Below are 23,090 nucleotides of genomic sequence, written 5' to 3' on the forward strand. Positions count from 1 at the left end.
AAAAAAAAAAAGCTTCACCAGAAGGACCAGCCACAATTGAAGACAGAGATAACAAAGCTGATGAAATCAGAAGAAAACTTGATTTCTTTATACACATTCGAAGAAAACAAAGTAAACGTCAGGCTGCAATGCTGTTTTGCGTTACCAAACACTGCCACCATGCGTCCACTTCGAAGAATAACAGGCTGCTTGAAAACAGCTGGCTAGTAAAGTACTGAAAGATAGCGTAAATCAAATTTGTCGCCCTCTCTTGTGTAGAATGTTTCTGTACAATGCGATAGTAATGACAACCCCAAAAAGGTCTTAAGTATTTTAGCCACTTGTATAAGAACACACAGTTCTGTTTCTAACCCTTTCTGTCATCATTGTGGAGACCACTAATTAGAGAATGACAGAGAGAGAATAAAGGGCAAGCTTTGTTTCCACACACAGATGCCTACCACAATTGGTTTTTGCTGTGTTTGTGCAGTGCCCACCTCAGTAACCTGCTAGTTCATCCTGATGATCCCTAGAAAGTACCAAAACCCACAATCGTTCACACCACTACAACATAATTACTTCAGAGACTGGCTTTTCTTCATATGTTTATGCATATGAACAAAAACATCTGTATAATGATGGAGATGACAGATTTGGAGTACTTATTACATTAGTTTTCATTACTTCATAGAATGACAGAATGGTTTGGGTTGGAAGGGACCTTAAAGACCATCCAGTTCCAACCCCCCTGCCATGGGCAGGGACACCTTCCACTAGATCAGGTTGCTCAAAGCCTCGTCCAGCCTGGCCTTGAACACTTCCAGGGATGGGGCATCCACAGCTTCTCTGGGCAATGTAAGCAGCAAAGGATCCCTACTCTTACTTGAAAACTGTATCCATTCCAATGTGAATTAAGAGCATTCAATTTACTATTTAATACAATCTCTCACCTGAAGACTCCCCTTGAGGTGGAAAGCAGACAGAGGAACTGCATCTCACCACTCAAAACCTAAAATGATCAGAGATGCTCCTCTTCTCATTCAAATATTCAAGAAGACGCAAAGGAATTCTGAATACTTGGCCAAAGAAATGGATACCTGATTTCTTAAAAGCGTTCAAAACTTCTGTCATAAATTCTTGGAGTTGGGATGTCTAACATGAGCTCATAAGGTCAGGAAGTCTTAGAAACAAATTCTCAGCTATTTTTAATTAACACAGACACACATTTAAGTTGATTGATTGAACTCAGAAGAACTGGCAGAAGAATCATCCCTCCCTCATCAGCATTATCCAGATAAACAAAATACTTGCACAACCTTCTTCAGAGGATGTAGCAGATTCCACTTCAATGTCTGTATGGATTCCTTGATGAATGCTCCAGGGAGCAAGGCCAACAATTAAAACAGACTCAAGTACTACTTGGATGAAACACCACATGCAGAAGAAAACATTCTTTGGTACAGTTCTAGATATTTGAAATTTCAAGAATGAAAGAATTTTGAAAAAACCTCAACAACTATATGAATGCCTAGTGGATGACTGCACAGTTTTGGACAGCTCAGCTCCAGAATTAATTCCCTTAGGACAACAAAAATTGGAACACTTGCATTTAAACATCACATGTTTTGTCAGCATTACTCATGCAGGTACCTGACGGATGTCCTTGGTTATTCCAAGCTTCTTTTGCTCTCAGGAATACTGATTGCTCAGAGTCAAGATTCTTTCTAATATCTTAAAACTCAAAGTGACTCCAAACAGATGGCAAAGATGAGTAACTGCAGTGGAGAAGGCATTTCAGCCAACGGATAAAGGACAAACCCCATGATCTCTACCACGTCTCTTGCTGTTCGCTCTTCAGTGTGCACTGTAGAACACACACCTGTTCTGCAGCTCTGTTCTCCAAGTCTTTTAACAGCCGGAAGAAACCATAAGCCCCGTGTGCACCTCTGCTGGCAAATGATGGCATTAACCCAGGATAAATTGGATTGTCCCAGTCTGTTTGTATTGTGTGTGCATGCTCCAGGCACGGGAGCAGAGATTCCCCGGCAGCCCGGAGTGCAGCCCATGGTGAGGCCGGCTGTGCCCCTGCAGCCATGGAGGGTCACAGGGGAGCAGAGACCCACCTGCCGCCTGGGGAGGACCCCACGACGGAGCAGCGAGATGCCCAAAGGAGGCTGTGACCCTGTGGGAAGCCCACGCTGGAGCAGGCTCCTGGCATACCTGTGGCCCTGTGGAGAGAGGAGCCCAGGCTGGAGCAGGTTTGCTGGCAGGGCTTGTGACCCCACGGGGGACCCAGGCTGGAGCAGGCTGCTCCTGAAGGACTGCACTCCGTGGGGGGGACCCACATTGGAGCAGCTCTGGAAGAACTGCAGCCCCTGGGAAGGGCTCATGCTGGAGAGGTTCATGGAGGGCTGTCTCCCGTGAGAGGGACCCCACGCTGGAGCAGGCGCAGAGTGTGAGCACCCCTCCCCTGAGGAGGAAGGAGCAGCAGAGACAATGTGTGATGGACTGACCACAACCCCCATTCCTGGTCCCACTGAGCTGCTGGACAGGGAGCAGTAGAGAAAATCGGAACCAAAGTTAGGCCCTGGAAGAAATGGAGGGGAGAAGAAGGGAAGATGGTTTTAAGATTTGCCTTTATTTCTGATTATCCTACTCTGATTTGATTGGTTACAAATACAACTAATTTCTCCAGGTCAAGTCTGTTTTGCGGGTGACAGTAATTGGCGAGTGGTACTTCCCTGTCCTTGTCTCGACCCATGAGCCTTTTGTTATATTTTCTCCTACCTGCCCAGCCGAGGAGGGCAGTGACAGAGCACCTTTGGTGGGCACCTGCCCTCCATCCAGGGTCAGCCCACCACACTGTCCCGATCTGTCTGACAATAGATGGTAGCTGCGTTCCCATCAGAGCTTCAGAGGTACAAAAAACAACCTGGAAAAGCATCTTTGACAAAATTGCCAGAAGTCCACTTTGTTTCTTACCACAGACTTACAGCAGTAAATCACATCTATGGCACTAATTAGTGAAGATGAAATGGTCCGTGTGCTCCATCGTACGTGAAAGTGTATGAAGAGAAAAGCATGCAAGGTCATTTTAGCAAAGTTTAAATATAGGAACGGAAGGGGAACCTTGTGTTGTTTAAAACACACATCTATGTTCTAAAAGGTGCTTTTCAGTACATCAACACACTGTCAAAAGGAGAAAGTGTGTCAGCTGTTTATGTACTTTTAAACCTGTCCTTTAATTACTTGATCTTTCCCACAGTAAACATTGAAAGCTGAATTATTTTTTCTTGCCTTACAATACTTATCACTATCACACACACAGATTCATAGAGTGGAAGGGGTACCTCTAGAGATCATCTAGTCCAACCCCCCTGCCAGAGCAGGATCACCCGGAGTAGATCACACAGGAACAAGTCCAGGCAGCTGTTGAAAGTCTCCAGGGAAGGAGACACCACCACCTCTCTGGGCAGCTTGTTCAGTGCTCTGTCACCCTCAAAGCAAGTGCCATCAGAAATGACACTACCCTGCTACACGTAGCAGAAGTTAACACTTCAGTGGGTGCAAAATAAGCCTTCAAAAATATAACTACAGTTTGCCAACTCAGATGTTAACAAAAGCTGAAATTTCAGACTGTGGCTCACATACCGCATTTTATTATTCTCTATTCCTAGTTTTTGGTTTTGTTTTGGGTTTTTTTTTGTTTTTTTTTTATTTTCTGTTCACACTTCCTTCACCTCATTTAGTTTCATAGTAACGAAAAATCCTTGGAAAGTGACATGGTTAAATTGCAAACACACACAACAAACTGCAGGAGTAGCACAAAGGAAGCAATGTGATCTTAGTTTATACCCTTTTTCCACACCAAATAAACGTAACTAGCAACTCTCTCTCCGTGATCTCCAGGCAAGAAACATTGCAAAGCATCTTATTAAAATGTAACTTGAACCTCTAATCCTTTGCAGAGCCAAACATTCTCCAGACACTACCCTCTGCTTTAGTCTCCAAAGGAGAAAGCAAATGGATAGAGATCGGTGGTCTTCTGTGAATCTGCTCTTCAACGGATGCGCTCCTTTGAAATTCTACTCTTTGGGGATGAGAAAGGGGGAGAATTTACTTCGGAAAAAAAGCATTGATTCAAATTAATCTTGTGTGCAACAAGAGAGTGACTTTTTGAACCACAACAAATGCCTGTGAGCATGCGCATCTGAGAGCTCATACTTAATTTGGATGAAACCAACCCACTAACTAGGTACGTTCTGGGAACATTCGGATGAAATTAAACTAAGGGAACATGTTGCACAGAAGTTACTCCACCCTGTCTCCTTTAAATGCTGGTATATAAACACCTAGTTACCTGTTATCAGCTACTTCAGTGAAGATCTGACTCTGTTTTGAACTAATAACAATGTGCTGGTTTTAGTCAGCACAGAGTTAATTTTCTTCACAGTGCCTGGCATGAGGATATGTTCTGGATTTGCCCTGAGATGCTAAGGCATGTTTGCACCAACTCAAGGACTTTTTCAGCTTCTGATACTGCGTCTGTGTTCCCAACATTCTCCCTACAAGCAGCAGGGGCAGGGGGGACGGGACACAGTCCAGACAGCTGACCCAAACGGGCCAAAGGGGTATTTCATTCCACGGAATGTCACACTCAGCATATAAGCCGGGGTGGGCTGGGGCACCCTAGTTAGGTAGCTAGTTGGTGGCACGGTTGGCTTTCTCACTCCTGGGGCTTGCTCGGACTCAGCTGCAATCCCTCTCTGGCTCTGACTCTCGCTACTCAGAACTTGGGCTGTGTCCTGGTCAGCAGGTGGTGAGCAATTGTATCTTTATTTTCCATTATTTTTATTACATATTATTGTTCGTAGTATAAATATTGGGAGTATTATTAGTTTCACTATTTTATTCATTTATGTTCAATTATTAAATTGTCCTTATTTGAATCCATGAGTTTCCTTGTCTCTTCCTCTGATTCTCCTCCTCCACTGGAGCAGGCCTGGGGGAGGTGAGGGAGCGGCTGCGTGGTACTTCTTTGCTGTTTGGGGTTAAACCACGACAGACAACCACCACAGTTGTCAATGAGCAGTGCATTATGCTAAATGATTATCAATCATCCACCTGTTCATCACAGTGTCTGACATTATTTCCAGTATATTTCGAAGTAAAAAATTACTTTTTGGATTAGAAAATTTCTAGACCTTTAATTCACCCCCTTTTCTTCGATATCGTCAATATAATACAAAATTTCCAAACTACAAACCATGTATAATACTTAAAGCAGAACTTGCATCATTCTTATTTAGTTCACAGTAAAACTTTTTCACTGGATTTGGCAAACAGCCCCTTCTTCAGAAGTGTGATCATTCCACTCCAGTTTCAACATCCACTTTCTAATAAAAAGACTAAATTTTGCATCCAAAATTCGACAATGGCTGATGAAGTTTGTCTCTGAATTAGACTTGTCAAGTCTGAGGACTCCAGAACTCTAAAGATATCACAATGTCCAAATGATCTTAAACCCATGTAATTTATGAAGCTAGTTGCATTAACATTAGCTTTCTGTCACTGATTTTCCTTATTTTTATCAAAGCTTGGTTTGTAAGCTCCATGGTTTCATCCCACTTGTTCTTCTCGGGGCTTGTGTATGTCACCAAGTTCTCAGTATACTGCAAGACTGACTTCAAAAACCTATAAGAAATAAAGCCAAAGACAAAAAACTCATTAGAGAAAAAAGAAATACAGAAAAATATCTCAGTGCCTGATTTAAAGCTGCTACTGTCTCCAAATTTCCAAATCTCCCTCAGGATGATCTATACATTAACGTTTCTTCTACTTCTGGAAGAGAACCATGCCCTTATTCTAACGATAAGAAGCGATGATTTCCAGAATTTCATTTAAACACTATGACAGAAAGAATGCAGTGAAAAAACGTGTGACAGGATTTTCCCCAAATGGCTTCCTTTCTTTCTCAGTCAAACGTTTCACAATGCCTATGATATCCAACCAGCTGTTAACTGGCATGAGGACTAAAATTACCAACACCTTAAATACAGCTTTTATGTATTCATATTTTTATAATGTGTAGTTGTTCTCTATCTATACTAAGGAGGAGTCTAATAAAAATTTAAAATGTGACTAAGCGGACCATATATTTTCAACGAACTTATTTCAGTTCTTGAGTGAACATCGTCAGATATAATGACAACTGTAATGAGAGAAAGAAGGATGACAACGTATTAAGTCATGCTGTTCCTTTTTTTTTTTTCCTCGACAGGATTTATATTACAGATCAAACAGGAAAGTGTTCGACTTCCTATTTTCAAAAAAAATATATATAAGTATATAAGTAAATCTTATATACTCACTTCAGATACTGCTGATAATCAAAAGGTGGCTTCTTACAAACCAAATGGACGTTGACTACTTCCAGAGTGATCAACACTAAGATGAGCCATAACACTGGAGACAAAAACTTAATGCTAGAAATAAGCAGATTTTTTTTTAAATAAAAAAATTAAACCCAACTTAAATAGAAATCATTAATATAAAAAATTCTTCAGACTTCTGGATCTATCCTAAATAGCTGGATATTGCATAGTGGAGGGAGGCAGGGAGAAATACTATGAAAAGTCCTTCAGCAAAGAGCAGAGCAAATATCAAAACTATAAACAAAGACTATAAATTATGAAACCTCAAAAAGACGAAAAAAAGAGAAACACATATATTTAAGATTCCACAGGAAACCTCATCAGTAGCCACCACTCCATAGATAATCATGCTGTGTTCAATGGAATTGCAAATACTTTGTTGTCAGTTTAAGCTATGTTTCTTAGATAATATGGTTAACATATTTAGGAACATAACCGAGCCAAGCATATCATATTTACAGTCTTCCAAGTAGATTCATAAATCCCTGAAAACCACTTCTGAGTAGGAAAAAATTAATGGAATACTAAACAATCTCTCCTATCTATAAAGATGCTGACCAGGTATAATGACAAAAAGCAACAGAACTAAAGTAGGTAGAGTCTTGAAATCAGTTTAACCTATTGCATTCAGATAAAGCATCTACACGCTTACACGGGAAAAGCTAGCAACTAAAAATACACTAACATTTAAATGATACTTTTATTTGAAAGCTTACAATTTACAGGGAAGTAATCTAGCAATGATAAAAACACCCATTCAATTATTCTCCAATTTGAGATTTTCTTGTTATTTCAATATTCCTACGTACTAGAAATACGGGTTGACACTCAACTCTGCGATGGTTAACAAGGACACACGAATGCTGTTGACTTCCAACTTCCAGGACAAAACACTGAAAGCTAGCAACAGCAGCATGTAGCCACTCTCTCAAACACCCAGCCACAAAATAAAGAAAACCCATCAGCCAACCTGTTCAACATTCGTAGATAGTTATGCCTCTGGCGAGAACGTAGACTCTTGTCCATCCACTGCTGGTATCTCAACTCAACGCTGGCAATAACTTGTTCAGACACTTGATGGCACTGCGTACTTATTTTACGGAGTAGCACCAGTATTTCCAGAACCCGTCGAGGAGAATAAAGCGTGCAAATATGCATATCACAAAGTTCAATCAACAACCTCCAAAATAAGAAGGAATTGTTAATTTCAATCTTTTGTTAGTGGATTTAACATTAGCTATATTTCATACTCAGTGTGGTTTCTTCGTAATGTTTTAGCTCAGAAAACCTGGAAACAGATTACTCTTACTTCATGACTGAAACAAAGCAAGGATCTGTGCAGTAGGGTTAGTGATTGTGGTCTTTATCACTTTACTAAATGAAAAGGCAAAACTCCTGGTGACGAATATGTTTCCCATTTCAGATCAAAGAAATACAACCACAATAAACAAAATTGCCTGGCTGAAATGATACACTGAGCACATCAAATCACAGCAGGGTTGTGGTTGAAGCCTCCCACTGTAGTTCAATTCGCAGTGAATTAACATCCACCATAATAAAATTCACTCAAACACATGGTACTAATTAGTACTACCACTAGTGTGTGGTCTTTCCTCTGAGCAGAACAAGAAGCAGACTTAACATTTCATAAAACACAGGTAGTGAGGCCATTGTTTTAACCAACACCACACCAGATTATGCTTTGTTAAAGCACCCAAATATCCTTCTGCTGTCGTATTCTAAACTGCTAACCTAATGTGTCCCACATCACTTTCAGAAACACTTCTATAAGAACGGAGTGTTTCATCTCCCTCATGCCCGAATTACCTTGGAGACAGCAAAACATCAATGAGTAATAGTGACAAAGGCAGAAAACTCTAAAAATGGTTTAACACTTTAGTAATTAAGCTTCTTTTCCATAAATTAGACAAGTGCAGACTGATGGGTTGGAAACAGAAAACACACATGCTACAGACGCAAAGCAACAGGTAAAATGCACTATCCTGCCCTCACCTAATGGGTTGGGTTAGGAGAGTTCTGTTCCAACATACGGATTCAGTCAGAGGACTCAGGACTGTACAAGAGTGCCAATTAAAAGTCAAATTCTCTTGATCATTATTCCAAGTCAGATATAATTGCAACTAACATACCTCCAGGTCTGGCAAGTATTAAAAGGTATCTTCTGTTTTGCGGTCTTGATACCAATGCATGTAAGAATGGAATTATGTAGCAGCATATTGCTATTTTAAAGGCAGCACATAGCTGTGACACAAAGTACATTAAACCAAACTTCTGATGCAGTTTTAGCACACAAAACAGATTAAAAACAATTTAACCGAGTAAGCGCATAAATGATTAAAACATTTTGTTTCCCCAGGCTGAAAGAAAAATTACTTCTTCATGCTAATTTCTAAGTAAAATCTTTACTGTAATAATGCCCCAAATCTACAACGTCTCATCTTCATTCTGAAGATGATGTTCAGCTGCATTCTTAAGATTTATAGATTAAATCAGCAGCAACATTAGAAAAGTGCATGAAACATTTCAAGCATTGTTCTAAGAACAGGGAAATGAGTAACCTAGGTCTGAGGGTTCTTCTGTTGGGCTGCATGCAGAAGCTGAAAGCAGGAACCAGGAGGACAAACTCACCTCTCTGTCAGGCCACTATTGACTGGATCATCTGCACTAATGCAATTCTGGGGCATATATTGCTGCAACTGAGATATAATTTCAGATATCATCAAAATTAAAGTACTAGCTTCAGCATTTCCTTCCAGCCTTAAAAACAAAAGAAAAAAAAAAAAAAGATATGATAAAACTGTGTAGTACTGGTTTCTCAAATGGCGTAGATCAAGATGCAGATTTTTTGGACAGGAGTGTCTTAAATGTCCACTGTCACTTTCTGGTATTATGGTTCTTTCCCCTCCACCTTGTAAGCATGATTTTCTTCCTCCAACTAAACCCAACCTTTTTTTCAGTCTCAGCAGTCTTCCCTTCCCTCTTAATCCTCTATTCATTCATCAGAACCCTGCAGCATATTTAGTATGTGCCGAGATGCACTGAGTTTTCACCTCTCAGCCCTAAACAAGTGCAACTTCTTCCTTTTCAAATAATACGAGAATATTACTTTTTTTTAAGTAGTATCTCATGTGAAGTCTTCCACTGATTTGGTTACCAAGCCCTTTTCAGATTAACCAATTATCTTCTGTTTTACATCTGGTGAACCATCTTTTTTTTTTCCATTGTGATGGACTCAAACTCTGCTTTAACTTCCTAACATCCCCTTCAGCATCTCTTCAGAAACAGAGTATGGAGTCACTAACACCTTTGTATACTGCGGATGTCTTATTCCCCTCAAGTTCACATGCTGTTCATAGCTTTTAAGAGTATCTGTACTGATGTGTATAGCACAGATGAGGCTAAAAAGAACATCGGGATCTTCTCACAACCCCTCCAGTGTCTATCATCTTCCTAGTACAGTATTTGAAGAGACAATTCACCATCTCAAATCCCATTCTTCATAACTATTTTGAGAACTATCTTTTTTTAATAATATATACATACCCTTTAATTGTTTGAATGTGTTCCTCAGGCACCGTTGGCAATTCAGGCCATAACTGAATGCTCTTCATACATTCGAGCACCTCAAAAAGGTATCATGAAAAAAGTTACATAAAGGGTACCTTTTGACAGGACAACATATTTTACTCTTCTTGGTGGCTATTTTAGAAAAAAACCTGCAACAGGTAGTAAGTTACTTGTTCAGCAGCTATAACTGTGTAAGCTGACATCAATTGTTAAGGTTTATGTTAGGACAAAAAGTCTTGATGTATACTTTCATGCTAAAACGTCATCTGAATAAACTAATTTACTGTTTTTTCTTTCATATTTTTAATAAAAAAAACTAACATGACTTTTGTAACATACGTCTGAATGCTGTAGAAAACAAAAAGGACTAAGTACATCTACTGCAATCTCAAATCAACAGGGGAACGTCCTCAAGCAGTTCAAAAATTCATCAACTGAATATGTAAAATCTTAACTTCTTAGAACAAACAAAGCATTTAGACCAATTTTAAGCATTCACAATTTTAAGGACTTAAGTCCTTAAGTCTGGGTTTAAATTGAAAGCAGGGACATTTGGATTGGACATCAGGAAGAAAATCTTCCTGGAGAGGGTGGTGAGGCACTGGAACAGGTTGCCCAGAGAAGCTGTGGATGCCCCACCCCTAGCCGTCTTCAAGGCCAGGCTGGATGAGGCTTTGAGCAACCTGGTCTAGTGGAAGGTGTCCCTGCCCATGGCAGGGGGGTTGGAACTGGATGATCTTTAAGGTCCCTTCCAACCCAAACCATTCTATGCTTTCACAGTTGGAAGTACCTACCTGTTTCTTGAGTCGTGAAATTGGGTGGAATCGAGAACGGTAGGAACTCGCACAGTTCATCAGTGGTTTTATGACCATGTGTTCCTGATTTACAAAATCACAGACAATACACAACAGCTTCTTTAAACTGTCCTAATCGTATGCAGACCTAGACTTATTCTCAATTTTATGCAAGCCACCTATAATACTGAATTCAAGAGAGACTTCCAAACGTCTAAGGGCTGAAAGCTGTAATCAGCACAGTGAGTGTTTAAAGCCTAATTTCTTTGACATGTTTTAACTATGAAACCTCACAGTAGCTGAGAGAAAAGCAACCAAGCATTCTCTTAATGCAGCAGCATGCAGTGCATCGAGAGAAACTAAGAGTTGTAACTAATAAACAGTTTTATCTCACAGATTGCTGTATGACATTGAAAGAAGTAATCCCAAATATTAACAGGGCATTGGAGGGAGCAAATATAATCATTGGTAATGCCGAGAAACGTATTGCTAGACAAAAAGTGCTCACAAATTCACAACATAGATTGTGGATACAAATCACACCTCCATCAGTGAGCCACCATGACTTACAGTGCTCAGAAAAAGAAAATCTTGAATATTATGTACCTCAGTGGCTGAGCTACAGCTGCTGTATGTACTTTTCTGATGATTCAGGAGATAAACAGGCTAGATATCGATACAGTTTGACATATAAAATTAAGAGGAATCACTGTAATTTATGGATCAACCATATGAATAAAGAATAGTTAAACATATAAATTAAGGTAGAGTAAGAAAGGGTAATCTTTTGGAAAATTTTTTGTACCTGCTTCCCTACGAAGCTAGAAAAAAACATACTTTCACAATTTTTATTTGGGGGAATACTTTATTTCCACAAAAAACTGTGGCCAAAAACGATTAAGTCAGAAGACCTCTAAAATCAAATTTGGCATCCAAAACAACTGAAAACAACCTTCTGAGGGCATCCTATTGATCCCTACCTTAAAAGCGAACTTGTCTTCATCTGAGAATCTGCAGAGAAGAGTAATTGCAAATGCAACTATCTGATTAGCAACTTCTCTGGGAAATGCTTTTGGATCGATCTCTCCATGGCTTAAACGATCTCTTATACGTGGACCCTCCTGGTGGTTAAAGAAATCCCAAAGAAATTCCTGTGGAAACATACACCAAGTGTACAGAATTTATTCAATGTCTATTCACACAGAATATATTCAGTGTATAGAACACATCTGAAAGACTGGTATGTGATCATGTCTACAGGAAAGAGGCATTTAGGTGGTCAGAAAAAACAATGCAAACTGTGCTTACAAAAAAAAAAAAAGGATGAGTTACGCCTCATCTTGGTAGCTTCTGATGGAATTCAAAACTAATACACATGCTATTTTGTGACAGGTAACAACAGATCTCCTTCAGCTTTGCATCCCAAGTGCTCCACAGCCCCACTGCCTCTGGCAACAGGACAGTAAACTCACATCTCCCTTACAGTCTCAAGAGGCCTCTAAATTCAACACTGCTGGTTTTCATGTTCGCTATCTGTTTGGGTGGCAAGATGCAGGATGTGGGCAGGTAGGTTTGCAGCTCTGGTTTTGTGCCATCTGCCCATGTAGTGTACCATGGTTCCCAGAAGCAGTCAGAAATAAGTTTTCATTTTCCCTGTATGAGGCATCATTTTTTCTTCTGCTCCATTCAGCTGATCTTCAGAAGTCTAACAACATAACTCTGAGACTCCCATATTTCAGACAGAAAGTCTTATTTCTTAACCTAGCATAGCTTGTCAGGTACTAATTTGTACCTTTTGTAATGAAAGATGTTCACAACCTTTTGGTTCTAAACTGCTGGAGAAAAACTATGACGAATGAGTATTAGGCATGATCAATAAATATATTACTGAATTTAAAAACAAAGAAAACATCAAAGAGCAAAAAAACCCCAAAGAACAAAACTTTCAAAACACTTGCCATGGCAGGTTCCTCAAGAACTGCAGGAAGCTTGTTGACTTCTTCATTGTCCAAATGCTTTGCTAGCATCTAGAAAAAAATAATTTAAATAGAAACTTATTACTGAAAGCTAATGAAAGAGAACACACCAACTAAAGTAATTGGTTTCCCTAATTTTCAGCAATTACTTCTGCCACTCATGAACCAAGGTGACTAATTATTACTGACGATTTTAGATAATTTAAGAGTTGTAAAATACACTATTTCTGCTTGCAATGTTTATTTGTATTTATTTTGAATAACTGAAGCTAGAAAAATTACGGAACGTTTCTGTGAGATGAGGTATTTCAAGATAAAAATATTTAGAGGAAATTAAAATCTGTTCATTAAGATTTGTATTAATTTTTATATTTTCAGTGGATTACAAATTTAAAATGTTTACTATCCATCATCTTCTACTTGGAAAAAAGTTACAAATTATGTCTTATCCAACACAAGAAAGTGTTTTCTGCTCTAGTCATGGGAAACATGCATGTACTTAAATTCTGACTTGGTATATATTAAAAAAAAAAAAAATCACAAGTACCTCATCGAAAGTGGTGTAGAGAGCAGAAGGCTAGAACAAAACACAATTAGTATTATTTGATTTTCAAATTAAAACAGTTAACTAGGTATGTATACCAAACATTTATTTATTTGCATGAGATAACAGAGGTGCATGAATAAGAAAAAAAAACAAAAACACCACCAAAAAAACCCAACCAAACCCTTACAATTGAAAAAAGGGACTGTTGGATTTTGTGCCAAGTTTCTTAAAATAAACATAACATGAACTACTTTCCACCCTAACCTACTGTTCCTGAACATTAACCTTCAAGAGCTTTTTCAGATCTCTTTTACCGACAGACATCTTTACACAAAAATAAGAGGCATTCATGAAACTCTACTGGAAATTTGTACATAACGTTCCACAATCAATTGAGTATTTTTCTTTTAAAACCTGTAGATGTTCAGACACTGTGCTTCTAGAATAACTACTTTGCAAATACTGCTAGCATCAAATCGTAACTGACTTTAAACAGAACTGTTACCTCAGCTGTTAACAATCGCTTTGGACACTTGTTAGTTGTAGTGAAGAGCAATCTAAGTCCTGCTTCCAGCTGAGGAAGTAAGAGAATCACACAGTCAGCATACCTGAAAAAATAACAGAGATACCCAAAGGGATTTTCCACCCTTAGTTCAGATTTCCATTTGGATTCTCTTTATATCTCAGAGGTACACTCTCAGGCCAAAAAATCCCAGACAAAAATCCACTTTGTAAACAAAAGATAAACAACTACCTGTGCCCAAGAGAAGCTGACCACTGAATTCAAACCAGCTGAGAGATGAGAATGGCTTACAGAAAGGTGGAGCATCAGAGAGGAAAACAAAACAATGTACTTGTTTCTCTTTTTTAAAAAAAAAAAAAAAAAAATCAACGCGTCATGATCTGCAGATTTGTTTCCACTTGCTTTGTAAAGCTCTCCTTTCTGGCTACATCTGTAATAATTCTTTTTAGGTTTCACAATAAAATTATTAATCGCAGTTGGCACAAAACAAAGTAATAAATTCACAAATTTTCTGACAGATCACCACAACAATACATAACTATACGTTGTTAATCAACAGATTTGGAATCTATAAATGCTGTTATGATTCTATAAATATAGAATATATTAGTTTTATATTCTATTTTTAAAAAATAATTTAAAAAAAAAAGGCTACTGTTACCTGCTTTGCTTGAAAGCTGTTAAAGCAGCCATCCAAAATGGTAACATTGTTTTTAATACGAAACTGGACAGTTTTACTAGCTCTTCAGCTATGGAAAGCGTTTCATCACTGAGATCTGCAAGGTAGCAAAACAACATTGACAAACCACTGGCAATCTATGGTTTACTAATTCATTCTTAATATTTCACTGAAAAAATAAGATTATTTCAGTAAAGGGAGACTTAAATGTTATCAAATTTATTTTAACTATGCAAGTACAACGGTAGTCATATTTAAGATCAGAAATGGAGTTTGTAAGATTGCATTTTTAGTGATAATATAAAATTACAGAGTAAAAACAGTTTAAAAAGTTGTGGCTGCTTTTTACTGAGACTAAAAGACTACACAGCAACTAGTGTGAGCTTCTGTTGAGTTGTTCCTCTACCTACTTCAAATACTTCAAAAAACCCCAAATATATATTAATAATTTTAATTTGATAAGTAGCATGAACATTTGAACAGGAACACATTGTTCCTACTTTATCAAGGTTTGGTGATAACATTTAGCATAATAAATTAACAGTTCATACTTCAGTGCTACCATACAATGAAACTCATTCTTATGAATTCACATTATAAATATCTTATCCAAGAGAAAGCTTAAAATGGCAAGTGCAACTTGATTGCAGTAGGTGTTTTCTTCGATGCAAATCAACAGCTTTAGGACTTACACTACATAATAATTGGAATGTTATCAGCTTGATTTGGTTCCCAAAAGCCCTGTCTCGGTTCTGTCAATCGTGCCAGATGTTCCACTGGCAAACTGATTAGACAGCACAGTGACCATGACCACCACGGTCACCAGGATTCCCCATATGCTGTTGTTGCATTAAAAACAGTAGGAATAAATCAAATAAAGTCTCTAGCCAGGGAGCCGAGAATATTTTAGTCTGACACTTCAGGTCCTTCCCTGAGAAAAGCATCAGTGTACTGAAGATGTGCCACCATCCTTTACTCTGTTCCAGCACTGCCTTCCCTGCAAGATTCAAGCACTCCTGCTGGGACTCATGCAGCTGGAACCTACTGATTCTGGAAAGATTTAGATTTTGTAAAGGCAAACAAGATGACCGTTACATGAAATGAACTCCCATCATTAAGAAAATGGAACATACAGTTGAAGTGGTTTAGAAGCAATAATCCTACACATTTCAATGTGTTATGATTATTTTAGAATATTTTTTGATTCAATAGTCAGTGGAATTGCCTCAGCATTAAAAAGCTGTCCTACAAGCATGATTGATTCACCTAATGACAGTGCGTACAGGTATCTTAACTAAGATACAGTCTTAGAACTGTAGAAAATGCATTATTTTCAAACAGCACTTTTGGGCAATGAAACAGTAGCAAATAGGGTGTAACAAAACCTTGCTTATGGTTAAATACTTGCCTGGAAACACATCAAGCTCCTCTAAGCTAATGAAGATCACGTAAGGCCGATGTACTAAAACGCATTTGATTTGCAGAAGATATGTCTGTAACAACTGACCCAATCCTGCAGTTAAAAAAAGCAGCATAGCACAATATCTAGGGGAAATACCATAATATATTAGAAAAGCTTATACAACTGAAACTTTTGCAAAGAGACAACATTTGTGTGCTGGGGACAAAGGGTTGAGGTTTTTTTCTCTTTCAAAGGCCATCCAAAGCCTACACTCCTCATCTCTTTTGAGTAGGGGTACTTACTAATTAACTGCATTGACAAGCATGAAAAAACAATACAGAATTAAGAAAAATGCATCAATGTATTCCACACTGGCTGTTGTTGCTCCTCCTCCTTCTCCAATCCTCTGCCTTTTGTTCCTAGTTATTCCTGACTGCCTTGACCGACAAGGAACTGGGATTTCAGAAATAAAACACCTTAAGTTTTCTTGCTTTTCCTGTTAGTAAAAACACACTGGTCCTAAAACCAGCCAGCTTTAGAATGGCCAAAGTATTCTATGGAATCTCTTTCCAAAAGAAGCAGCAGCAGCAGGGGAAAACTGTCAGGATACTGCCAGAAGCCTTTGGTTTTGTTATTTATTTATTTATTTATTTAATTTTATTTTTTGTTTTCTAGTAAGAGCAGTAAGTTTTCCTAACAGCTTTTCAAGCGCTCTCAAGTCTGACTGGTAAGAAAAATTAGATTACTTTTGGTAACTTACTTTGCAGGAATTTCTTGTGGGGATGCAAACCCATGCCACAAAACATTACGAAGATTCAGACCATATGGAGATCCAATGAACACCCTCAGTACATTCATCTAATTAATAAACAAAGTGATTACTGCATGAAGAAATCTATTGTTTATTACCTTCTATCTTTCCCTGGCAGAAAACTTCAGAAGTTATTGAGAAATTACAATGTCTACTGTCAAAATGTCTGGCCACAGCTTGTCACAGTAATAGCAACTCATTATTTGCAATTCCCAGTATTCTCTGAAAGCAAATCTTTCAGCTTACTGGTATATGCTATAGCATCTAATACGGGGTGAACAAAACTAGTTATTAGACATTTCCAACAGTTATGACAAGCAAACAAGTGAGATCAAGTTCAGCTCTCACTTCTCATAATTTAATACAAATGAATGTAAAGTACAGAATTTGTATTCAAAGCTGTATTCCCAGATCACTATCAAACAAAAAGAAAATCTTTAGTTCGATTCTTACAGTTAAAAGATCAAAACATTGCACATGCCATGAAAATTAAAGAAATAATCCTTATAACACTACAAGATTGGCTAACAACACAAACTTCTATAGTTCCCTTCCAATACTTTGTCCTAACAAAGAATTTACGTTTGTAAAATTGATTGAGAAAGACCAGCTACTCTGTTTGCACAACAGTGCAAACGCCACCAGAATTTTGGTTTTATTACTTTTTTGCAAACGGGGACGAACAAATTAGTTCCCTCTATTTTGAAAAATGCTAATGTGGTAAATGTTATAAAGTGCCTTACTACAGTGGTGGAGGGGAACACAGGTTTGTCAGACACAGCCAGCGCACGATGTGTATTTCCAAGTGGTGCGACTCAGAAAGAGGCAACAACTCTGCAGTTTGCTCACCCCCTTGACAGATAGGTGATATTATATGTATGTACGATTTTCATGTAGAGAAGCAAGTAAGAACTTAGGAGCTTGCCTTAAAACATATTTCCATTTACAATGTTCGCTATTTTTGCCATGCATCCCCCATATTGTAACATGTATAAAATTAAGGCTTTTCCAATATATTACAGAATTTGCAGGCTCTTCTTCAGTGCAAGCAAAGGCTATGCTGGGAAACCTGCCATTTGGCAAGAGGAAAACCAACTCAGTATTTATTACTTATTTCAAAACTGTGCACTTACTACAGCTTGTCCAAAGACAATCGCAAGCTGCTCAGAAGCAAGCAAGTCTCTTAGAAGGAAAGGGCAATCTTTACCAATCAGTAAATACACCTATTACACAAAAACAAAACAGATAACGTAAGTAATTCAGTATATCTCTTTGTATTTCAAACATGCAACTTGACTATTTTACCCAGTAACCATTCCATAGAATCACAGAATCTTTAGGTTGGAAAAGACCTCTAAGACCATGGAGTCCAGGTGTTAACCGAACACTGCCAAGTCCACCACTAAACCACGTCCCTGAGCACCTCATCAACACCTCTCTTAAATCCATCCAGGGATGGTGACTCAGACACCTCCCTGGGCAGCCTGTTCCAATCCCTGACAAACCTTTCAGTGAAGAAATTTTTCCTAATATCCAACCTAAACATGTCCTGGTGCAACCTGAGGCCAATCTCCATTATTGTAAAAACACTCATCAAACAAAACCCACGTAATACTTAAAAATTCTGTAATTCCATAACAAATTAAAATTTACAGAACATATCAGGAAAGAAAAAAAATCCCATACAGTGAGCTTTTCACAGTGTCTGTATACACACAATTAAGGGAATAAACTCTACCCAGGAAATCATACTTCATTCTTCCCCTAGATATCCATAGGGCTTGTAATTGTTAAAGGAATGAGGCTTGTGGTTTGTCTTCTGATTCTGGCTCTTCCTTAAACTGAACTTTATCCTAGCTGGGCAGTCTCAGCATCTCCAGTCTCCTGCGCTGTGAAGCCTTCCAGTCTTTGCATTCTCCCTGATGTTTATTTTTCAATCTTTGGTAATTTGTCATTACTTCAAAATTTACCACCCCAACTTGAGCAAATTAGTTTGTTTAGGTGCGAATTAGCCCACTGTTCTTTCTCTGTCACTTCCTTCTCCAGAGCTCCTCGTAGATATTTAACAACCAGCTATTTCATCTTAGCCATGGGCAAAATACCCCAGCAGCAGAGTCTCTTAAAACAGCTGCTGCTCCCTTCTCTCTAACCTGCATGCTCATAAGTAGTGGTGGCATCTGTTTGTGTGGTCATCCAGTGAAGCAGATCAGGGAACTGATCCAGCTCAAAACCAAAAATGGAGGTAGGGGGAAAAAATTGGAAAGGTACTTGGACCAGTTCACCAGTCTAACTTGCTACTAGGTCTTTGAATATTGCACTCACATAACGTACAGAATACCAGCAAACAAGGCAGGTGGCTGTGAAGGTTGACCGAAGAAACATAAGCAGAGCTACCACCGAATGCTGAATGCCTTATTCACGTTCCACTAAAAAGGATTCACAGTACAGGTTCCTTAATACCAGTCAGAATTCCTAAGTCTAAGTCATATCACATATGGACTCCTTGCCTCCTGCTGGTCATGGAACTCCTGCAGTGCATACCTTTACTATTACAGGGTAAAGGAAAGAGGGAATGTGTTAACAAAGCAAACGTTCAGGACTACAAGATGGTTCCCAGATCTATCCAGCTGATCAGTTAGGTCAAGAATTCAAGTGGTTAGCTGACTTCTGAATGTTTTTTCAGAGACTCATGTCGAAGCATTTAACCAGATGTACATTCTGCGAACAGAGCTCTGAGGAAAGAAGTTGTCTGGCAGCCCATTTACAGCTTCCTGCTCCTGCCTCTCCTCACAGAAGTTAGCACATCATCAGATCTTCTGTGGAAGGTATGCTGCTCCCTGTGTCAGTTAAATAAATCACAGTAACAAAGACTTACTATATGTACACTGATTAAGCACACTTTGCTCTTTTTTAATGAAATTGGTTAATAACAACACTCACAAAAGCAACTCTACCAGCACAGGTGAAGGAGCCCCCTAAGATGTTTCCGTTTGCACAACTGGATCCAGAAAGGAACATCTGTCCAACTCAAAAGGCAGCTGGGCTATTAGTGTACTACCACAATAAGGGTAATCTCACTTTTTCAATGTGCAATTACATCCAAGAGCTCATTCCCATTTTATGAAACCAAATCTGCAACAGACTCCTCATCTGGCACTTACATCACCCAAGGCTCGCTCCAGGCATGATGTTAGCTTCATTAAGCCAAGAGCAACCTCCGTAGTTTGCGTACATTGTAGAACATCAAATACTTCAAGAAATAACTGTATGATGGAGGAGAAAAAGAATACTGTGTTAAATATTTGGAAGGAAAAATCCAATTTTCAGAAGCACAGAGTAACCTCAATATTCTTCTGTGATACTCTCCATGCAAGCGCAGAAAGAAAACCACCCCAGGGAGATACACTGCAGGTGTCTGGAAGGAAAATTCCCTATAGCACCTTTTGTAGTTTAAGTTACAATGTATCCAGTGCTTTACATACAAATTACCAACAGTAACTTTACACAGTAAATTTATATTAAGCACAGGTTATTACAAAACCCCCAAATCCTACCATCTTAGGTTAGAACAGGCCCAAAGGACCTCACGTTCTATTTGTGATAACTTACATATAATCTAATTATAAAGTCAGGAAAATTAGAAGCAACTATGCTTCACAGAAGGACAATTAATTACAAATTCTAAGCACTTTGGTTAATTGGTATCTCTTGCGCATTCTTACGTTAAACTTCCACAAAGGGTTCATGTGCCAAAATACACATTGTCAACAGGCATTTCCATACCTCCGTGTAGTTTGTCCAGCGGAACCATAATGCATACTGAATTACAAACTGCTCCTTGGTCAGAGATTTGAAGTACAAATGAACAGATTCACACACAGGTCCTAATGATCGTATGCTTTTGATATAGTCCACACTTTGATCTTAAATTGAAAAAACAGAAGGTGATTAGAGTACCAAACTTCCCAAAGGTCCAATATTTTAAAACACACGAGGAGTAAAAACCTGCTACAGCTTTTTTAAGTCAGAGAATTTAATCAAGACTATTTTATCACAAGTAATACGCTACAATGGATTGTCCAAAAGACCACACAGATAAGATACAGAAAAGTGCAGTGTAAAACGAGAGAAGTTCAAGTACCTTCTCCAAACAAAAAGTTAAAAAAACCCACACAAGTAAATATGAAAGAAGATTATTATGTTCTGTTTTTGTTGAAATTGGGAGAACCTAATGGAGTGCATGAATTCCACACAATCAAGCTAGAAGCTAGTGCAGGCTCAGAGGGATCAGCCAAGTTGCATCATTTACACCCTTTAAAGAACTCAGATGGATGTGGTACCTTACTGAGGTATGACTGCTCCTCTTTGGTAGGACACTTTCATAAGAAAATAAATTCTTCTAATTTACTGAAAGATACTGGTGTTCTACATACAAAAGGGAAACCAAACTACTTCTGTACAAGCTGAAGTTGGAGAAGCAAAACAAGAAGCAACACTAAGAATACTGATGGCCCCAGAGTGTTTCAAATTTACGTCAAAAGGGATATAAAGAACGCAGAAGAAAGCAATTACGAGTTAGGAGAGAAGAACTGATCCCCTACAGGCACATGATGTTGGGATCCAAGATGAATGAGGAAGCAAAGGAGGAGCTACTTATATAGCACAGATTACATGAATCTTAGGAGCCAGCAATAACCAAAACCCAAACATGGATGAAAAATGTAAAGCTCCTTGTAGGTATGAACTGTACATACTCTAATCTGCAGCAAAGCTAATGCTCGACTGTAATAAAATGTTATAACTGAGCTAGGATTGCTATGAACTGTACTGAAATTCTCTATCAGTCTTAAATGTATCACTACTACACCAGGTGAACACCAACCTGATTCAAGATAACACACATGCTCTGTAACAGCTTGCCAACATACTTCACCATTTTCAGATAAAATGTTATTAATATCATAGGTGTCTTTCTTCTCAAATCCAAGTTTGCAAATCACATAATGCACAGGTGGAGAAAGACAAGTAGTGACTGAGTCTGACAATGCCATCTAGAAGACCAAAGAAAGAGTCCTTGTATTAAGAAAGTACATGAGAACAAAGAATATTATTATTAATGCATAGCTATAAGCACAGATATTCAGATAGTAATACAGTATCTCTAAACAAGCTGTTTTGCAACACAACTTTCATCTATGCATACGATAAAAGGAACACACTGAGCAGAACCATCTTGTGGAAAACTGAGAAGAAGAATTTCTGTATTTGCATAATGCCAGCATGGTATATTTTTGAATGGTTGTATCTTCTGAACTGATGCCAAGATAGATGGAAGCAAAAGATCCCAGTTTATATATAACTGATCTAATCTCTGATCTTGTAGTGAAAGTGATGATACTTGAAGTAAAACCAAGAGCTTCAGTCCTTATGGCTAGGGCGTGGGAGGGGGCAGGTGGGCCAGGTTTGGGGAAGGAACATGTGAGAGAACATGAATTCTGTATGAACCAGCAGTAATGGTAGAACAATCTAAGCATAAATGTTACTTGCACATCAGCCTAAGCAGAGAGACGAACTGACTCTGAAGCACACACTTAAAATTAAGAACTTGCAAAGACAGAATTGTTTATGCTAGCAAGGAGGAAAACCGTATCATCACAGAATCATAGAACGGTTTGGGTTGGAAGGGACCTTAAAGCCCATCTAGTTCCAACCCCCCTGCCATGGGCAGGGACACCTTCCACTAGACCAGGTTGCTCAAAGCCTCATCCAGCCTGGCCTTGAACACTTCCAGGGATGGGGCATCCACAGCTTCTCTGGGCAACCTGTGCCAGTGCCTCACCACCCTCTCCGGGAAGAACTTTTTACTGATATCTAATGTAAACCTCCCCACTTTCAATTTAAACCCGTTACCCCTTGTCCTGTCACTACAGGCCCTTGTAAAAAGTCACCCCCAGCTTCCTTGTAGCCCCTTCAGGTACTGGAAGGCTGCAATAAGGTCTCCCCGGAGCCTTTTCTTCTCCAGGCTAAAAAAATTTCTGATGCAGTAAAAAAAAATCATGCCTCCTCATTAATCAAGCAGGAAAAACAAACAAGAAATTGCAAATGAAGTATCACAACAAATACAAGATTCCGTTAAAGCAAATGTCTGCCATTGGAAAAAAAATAGCTAAAGTGTTCATGAAACGTGTAACTCAGTCCTTCACCCTGAGGCCCCGTGCACTTCGCTGTCAGAGACAGGAGGCCAGAGCAAAACCTGAACTGCCACCGCCACCCTTCATGGTCTAAAACCGACCAGACGAGGCGCAGGTAGCTGACTCCTCAGGCACAGAACGTCACCAAGTGCCGGGCTCCAGCGGC

General features: G+C 38.9%; 1 protein-coding gene across 1 annotated transcript; it reads right to left on the reverse strand.

Moving 5' to 3' along the window:
* Positions 1-5,513: 5,513 nt before the first annotated feature.
* ERMARD (ER membrane-associated RNA degradation) lies at positions 5,514-21,784 on the reverse strand. Its single transcript, XM_010160344.1, has 17 exons — positions 21,616-21,784; positions 20,517-20,656; positions 19,895-19,996; positions 17,867-17,956; positions 16,683-16,780; positions 15,929-16,065; positions 14,503-14,617; positions 13,824-13,926; positions 13,319-13,348; positions 12,754-12,822; positions 11,776-11,946; positions 10,796-10,879; positions 9,978-10,057; positions 9,063-9,191; positions 7,384-7,593; positions 6,351-6,464; positions 5,514-5,673 (listed from the first exon to the last, which is right to left on the reverse strand). The coding sequence occupies exons 1-17, from the start codon at positions 21,782-21,784 to the stop codon at positions 5,514-5,516; spliced, it is 2,001 nt and encodes a 666-aa protein (XP_010158646.1).
* Positions 21,785-23,090: the final 1,306 nt, after the last annotated feature.

This window comes from Eurypyga helias, unplaced genomic scaffold (assembly GCF_000690775.1).
Source record: "Eurypyga helias isolate BGI_N326 unplaced genomic scaffold, ASM69077v1 scaffold14011, whole genome shotgun sequence".
NCBI classification, from domain to species: domain Eukaryota; kingdom Metazoa; phylum Chordata; class Aves; order Eurypygiformes; family Eurypygidae; genus Eurypyga; species Eurypyga helias.

Coding starts and splice junctions, on each gene's coding strand:
- ERMARD (XM_010160344.1), bottom strand. CDS start 21,784: ATGGCATTGTCAGACTCAGTCACTACTTGTCTTTCTCCACCTGTGCAT. Junction 16,066..16,682: donor CCACAAGAAATTCCTGCAAA/GTAAGTTACCAA, acceptor TATTTCCCCTAG/ATATTGTGCTATGCTGCTTT. Junction 11,947..12,753: donor TTCTTGAGGAACCTGCCATG/GCAAGTGTTTTG, acceptor ATGTTTCCACAG/GAATTTCTTTGGGATTTCTT.